We start from the raw sequence: 6,246 nt of genomic DNA on the forward strand, positions 1-6,246 counted from the left end.
AGAGAGGGAGGGAGGGAAAGAGGCTGTGGGTGAATCAGTGGCAGGTATCTCTTGCTTGATTTCTGAGGCCTTAGTTAAGGAAGAGCAGGAAAGCTGCTCTTGGTTTTAAAAGCTGATCTTCCCTGTAACAAATCTGCCACTGCACTATATGCTATGGAAGCCTGTCAAACTTCTGTTGTTGTTTTAACCTTAAACTTACCCTGTAATGTGCAGTGCGGTGTTTCCAGTTGGGAGGCAGCAGCTACAGGTCGTGGCGGGGGGAGAGGGGGTCTGCACCTCACGAGTTGCTCTGGTGAATTATGTTCTGGATTGTCTCCAGGAATGAACACATACAAGTCATCATCATACTCGGTCACAGAACTCCCACCTCCAACCTCTGCGAGGCTCTGCTCGGCCTCTGTGCCCAATGCATTCTCTTTTTCTTCCTTTGCCAGTTCATCGGCCTCAGCTCCTTCCGCACGCCGCCTGTATGAAGTCCGCCCGCTTGCGCGATGAAATGCTGGGTTCTGTGTGGCTGTTCATGATGAAGATGGTAGATTTCATTTAAACACACCATCTGGAGGCATTTCATATTTTCTAATTTCATACAGAAGTGGTAGTACTGCTAATAAAGCTTTTATGAGCTGATATGGTAGAAAGATGACAAGCGCATAATTTTAGTGAATAGTCATTCTTGGGCTTTTAAAATATTTACCAAATGAACAGTTAAAGCTTCGTCATATCTTGCTACCTCACTATACGACACACTCATGCATACAATAACATTCTGGTTCTCTAGAGTTATTGTTTGAGCAGAGTTATATATATGTTTGTATTACTGCACTTTTATTAGAAAACAGTATAACCGGGCGCCTGGGTGGCTCAGTTGGTTAAACGACTGCCTTCAGCTCAGATCATGATCCCAGGATCCTGGGATCAAGTCCCACATGGGGCTCCCTGCTCTGCGGGGAGCCTGCTTCTCCCTCTCCCACTCCCCCTGCTTGTGTTCCCTCTCTCGCTGTGTCTCTCTCTGTCAAATAAATAAATAAAATCTTAAAAAAAAAAAAAGAAAAGAAAACAGTATAACTGACCTAATCAATAAAAAGTAAGTTGTGGAAAAGGTAAATACAAGGAAAAAAATAAACCTTAACTTGCTTGTAAATAAGGCAATGATTATCATTATTATCATAATAATGTGATCTTATTAATTATATTTTAATATATAATTATCACCCGATTATACCTTAATGCTTGAAAATATGTTAATATTTTTTGGTGGAGAAGGCATCCAAATCACCAATAGTAGGTAAATCTTTCTAAGACTCAGCTCTGTCACCTATAAAATATATTCTATGCTGAAGCTTAACCAAATAATCCAAATTCCCTCCATCTTAAGAATCATGATTACATCATTTGTTTTTATAGTGTACACAACAGATACCCTCTAACCACTCGGGAAGAATTGAAAAAAGATATTATAATGCAGTAACTTTAAATCTTAAAATTTTTTGTTTAAATTGTCTTTATAAAAATTCTGCTTCAAATAAAGGATTCACAAAATTTTAAAACAAACTTGGAATCTCTAAATTGGAGGGACTATGTGAATTGTTGTTGTTGTCAGTGCAATAAACAAGCAGAAGATGGTTGTTTTAAAGTGTTGCTAAGCCGAGATTTGGCTAAAGAAGCCAATTGGCAGAGTATGGAGAAAAAGGACCTTTTTTTTTTTTTAAACAACGCACAGTTACTTTGTAGAAACTTTTCAGTTATGGGAGAAAATTAGTGATGAGGAAAAATCATGCCATGATGGTACTCATATTTCTACATGGAATTTTATTTTTTATTGTTCTTTCCTTTCATGTGAGAAAGATGTAATTTCAGTACTAGAACTGCAGACCAAGATTCTTTAATTAACAGCCTAAGCAGAGCAGCCAACAGAAGGAGATCTCTTGCACAAATCTCATTCATCTTTCTTCCTCTAACTCCAAGCACTGAGCCTGAAATAAAGTAGTCTCTAGAAATGTTGATGGAGTCATTGATGTAGCCACTGAAAAGGAATTATGGCTCAGGCTAGCAAAGGAACTTCACTATTTCTGTCTGGGCAAATCGATCATCAACTTAGAATTACACTCATGCTATAGGAAATTACTTGTAGCTGCTTTATGTTTATGTATTCAGTGTTTACGTTTTATGTATGCACTTTCTAAGCCACAGAGTCTCCTTGGTCCTTGTCAAAAATGTCCAAACCTGGAATCCAGCCCTGGAGAGTTAGATATAGTGGTCAGTGAGTTTTAGCAAGCTTCATAGCGATGGCGATACCAATGGAAATCTGCCAACTAAGGTGTGCTGTGCTTCACCCCCTATCTCATTAAGGAGCCTGAGGCCTGAGTCCAGTCACACAGAATTTCAAACACAAGACAATTCCAGGTCCTAATGATCTGTGGATGGGGCGCCTGGGTGGCTCAGTTGGTTAAGCGACTGCCTTCGGCTCAGGCCATGATCCTGGAGTCCCTGGATCGAGTCCCGCATCGGGCTCCCTGCTCGGCAGGGAGTCTGCTTCTCCCTCTAACCCTCCTCCCTCTCATGCTCTCTGTCTCTCATTCTCCCTCTCTCAAATAAATAAATACAATCTTTAAAAAAAAAATGATCTGTGGAAATGAGATTGCTCTCTATAAGTAATGGAAATAACATTTTTCTCTTTATAGGCAGTTCTTCTGAGGATTAAATCATAATAAATAAATGGTCACTATCAGTTTTATTATTACTAAAAACAAAAATAAAATGTGCAACTTTAAAAATCAGTGCATTAATTCATTAATATTTAGCATTATTTTGTATTATGCCATAACTTTTTAAGGTGTTTACTGATTTGCCAAATTATGCTAGATAGACATTGTATTTAATTGTATTTGATTTGCAGGTCAATTTGCCTACCACTTGAGAAACCAGTGGTCAATAATGGTTAGCTGAATATCAGCTGTGCAGTGTTAAAAGGGCAATGCCCTGCGGGCAGAGAATGCTTGCTATGTGAGATGTCACTGTGCGGTGAACAAACAAGAGAGTGGTCAGAGATGGGACCGAGAAGGTTATCTAGGGCTTTTTAGATGATGATGAGGATAAGTATGATGGGAAAGTATTGGGAAATTTGGAACAGAAAAATGACTAACTCCTTCAGGAGCATAGAGTATTAGGGCTGGCAAATGTGGAAGCTGCTTACGCCAGGTTTCTTAATAGTAGTACTGCTGACATTTTGGACCGGATAATCCTGTGTCATGTGGGGTATGTCCTGTGCATTGTAAGATATTTAGCAGAATTTCTGGTGTTCACCCACTGAATGCTAGTTGTAAACCTCCCTTCTCAAGTCATGATAATAAAAAAGCTTCTGTTCATTGACAAGGATCCTCTGTTGTGAGTGGGAAATAGTCCCTCGCTGAGAACCACTGTGCTGTTGCAATAATCCAGGGAAAGCTGACGGCAGGATGGATTAGGATAAATCATGGAAGAGTGAGGAACAGCTGAATGCTGGCTATGCTGTGAAGGTAGAGTCAACAGTCCTGTCTGATTGTATTGGATATGGGGTGAGAGAGGAAGTAAAAAAGCCAACGGAGACTCCCAGGTTTTTAGATGGAATTAAACAAGGGAAGAATCTTCGCTTACTGAGACGACGGCAAAGTCAGCAGGTGGTGTAGGTTTGAAAGGGTCAGGCATTAGGGTTTTTGGCTTTGGAAATGCTGAGTGGGAGGTGCCTATCAAGCATGTTGGTGAAGATGCTGAGCAAGCTATTGTATATCAGGGGAATCTGGAATAATGGGTAGAAGACTGAATTAGTCTTCAGACATTAGAATATAGAATTACATCCTATTATAGCCAGTAAGGACCTTAGAGAGAGTTGTAGTCCAAGCTTCTCATTGCCTAGCAGAGAAAACTAAGGTCTGAAAAGAATGTGACTTTGTTTTTTAAAAAAATGAAAAAACAGAGTTGTCAAATGGAATATTTGCATCAACCTGACTTGTGTATTCTCTCTGGGTAGGAAAGACTAACAACTGAAGAGAGAAAGAACACAAGCATGGGGAGTGGCAGAGGGAGAAGCAGGCTTCCCGTTGAGCAGGGAGCCCAATGTGGGGCTTGATCCCAGGACCCTGGGATCATGACCTGAGCTGAAGGCAGACGCTTAGTGACTGAGCCACCCAGGCGCCCCTTAATAGAAGTATTTAAACTAGCAAGATAATGTAGTAACATTTCTACCATATTATAAATTAAAAGTCATTCAGTTAATTAAATGTCTTTCCATGCTCTCTTATGCTCTCTTCAGTCTTATTCTACCAGTTATATGTACCTTAATACAGATGCTACATATATACATATATTCATAACATCCAGGGACACTTACTGGGAGAATATGTAAGTAGTGAGGTAATATCATCTTCATAGTCATTTTCTTGCTCATCATTTCTGCTAACTTCTGGGATCTGAAAAAAAATGAATGTAATTTTTAACAATATCCATTAATTTTAATACATCTGCATCTACATACACCAAATGGAAGTTAATACCTATGGAAATAATTGTTTTAGTTTTTATTTAAATACTTTGATTATACTATGTATCTTGGCTATTATATTTGTGCCATCTACAAGTGTTCAATGACACAAAGTATTAAAAGTATAACTGTGGCAATAGAATGTTTATAACACACAATAAATTAATTTAAAAATGAAACTTAGAGCAACTACTTTAAGATTCAAAACAATAGTCATGAAATTTAGGTGCAATAAATAAGTCTTAAATAAAATTGAACAGGACTCTTTCTCTTAAAAACCATGAGCTTTCAGGGGCACCTGGGTGGCTCAGTCAGTTAAGTGTCTGCCTTGGGCTCAGGTCATGATCCCAGGGTCCTGGGATCGAGTCCTACATCAGGTTCCCTGCTCAGTGGGGAGTCTGTTTCTCCCTCTGCCCTGCTCATGTTCTCTCTCTCAAATAAATAAATAAAATCTTAAAAAAAACAAACAAAACCAAAAACAAAGCATGAGCTTTCCTTCATTTTAACATTTCTGTATCTTTAATCTGTTCAAAAGACATTCTTAATTACATCAAGTATTATAATACAGTGAGACAGTGGAATGTAAAATGGTTTATTTTCCATCTTTAAAAAGAAAAAAGAAACAGAGTAAGGGGATTTATGTTTGTTTTTCTGAAGTCAGTTTCACTACACTTAGAAGGGAGAATTACTGAAAAAAGACAGAAATCTGTTATCTCTGAATTGCTAGTCTTTGTTTATAATCTCTGAAGGAGACATAGGGTCTACAGTAGTGGAACATATTTGTGCTCCTAGAGTAAGGAAAGTAATACCAGTGACAACTGTGAGAAAGCATCTAGAGAAAGAGATGGAGGTTCGTTGCATTAACATAGGTCACATTTTGTTACCACAAACTGTAAGTGATTATTCAAATGATTTATGCTTTTGTTTTTATTAAAGCTGAAATGATGAGTCCATTTGCTCTGCATTGGGATGTCCCTTTAAAAATTAGAAGCATCCATATTGAAGCATTATTACATTTATAATAGCTTTGGTATGCAAAAGTATTTGACCTGCATATTGATTTCATCAATTTGGTTGGTCACTCACTTTGGCCAATGGGACCCCAGTGGAATTTATTCTTTCTTTCTTTCTTTTTTCTTCTTTCTTTCTTTCTTTCTTTCTTTCTTTCTTTCTTTTCTTTCTTTCTTCTTTCTTTCTTTCCTTTCTCCCTTTCTTCCCATCCCATCCCTTCCCTTCCCTCCCCTACCTTCTCTCCCTTCCTTTTCTTTCCTTCCCTCCTTCCTTCCTTCCTTTTCTTTCCTTCCTTCTTTCCCTCCCTCCCTCCTTCTTTCTTCCTTCCTTCCTTAACTAATGCTACCCAGAGAAACAACATGGTTTTTGATTTCCAGTGGAATCTTGAAAATAAAATTCTCTTTAGTATTTTTTTATAGTGAGCCTGATTCAGAAGCCCATTTTATATATAAGTCATATTTTCCCCTTGGTGGACTCAATCAAATGCTAATATGAAAAGCCATGTAACTTTACAAGGGAGATTGACATGTTGATTGATATTTGCATGCTTTGGTATTAAATGCACTGTTTAGTACATTTAAGCCATTCTTTGTTTCCAATTAGCCTGACCTCTTTATTTCATAAGATAGATCAAGAACATATTAAAAAAAATCCGTAATATTGTTAAAATCATATCACGGAAGTTTTTACTAGTTAGATGACAGGGATGGTTTTCAAAG

The 6,246-nt window shown here is 38.0% G+C and overlaps 1 protein-coding gene across 1 annotated transcript in view; it reads right to left on the minus strand.

Moving 5' to 3' along the window:
• The window catches only part of BANK1 (B cell scaffold protein with ankyrin repeats 1), a 281,977-nt gene that overhangs the window by 39,868 nt on the left and 235,863 nt on the right, over positions 1-6,246 (minus strand). Inside the window, exons 8-9 of the mRNA XM_081813132.1 lie at positions 4,367-4,445; positions 200-514 (exon numbers count right to left, since the gene is read on the minus strand). Coding sequence (XP_081669258.1) covers positions 200-514; positions 4,367-4,445 — 394 coding nt within the window. The remainder of the gene's footprint in view (positions 1-199; positions 515-4,366; positions 4,446-6,246) is intronic.

Source organism: Leptonychotes weddellii, chromosome 2 (assembly GCF_054177405.1).
Source record: "Leptonychotes weddellii isolate Sample4059 chromosome 2, ASM5417740v2, whole genome shotgun sequence".
NCBI lineage: Eukaryota > Metazoa > Chordata > Mammalia > Carnivora > Phocidae > Leptonychotes > Leptonychotes weddellii.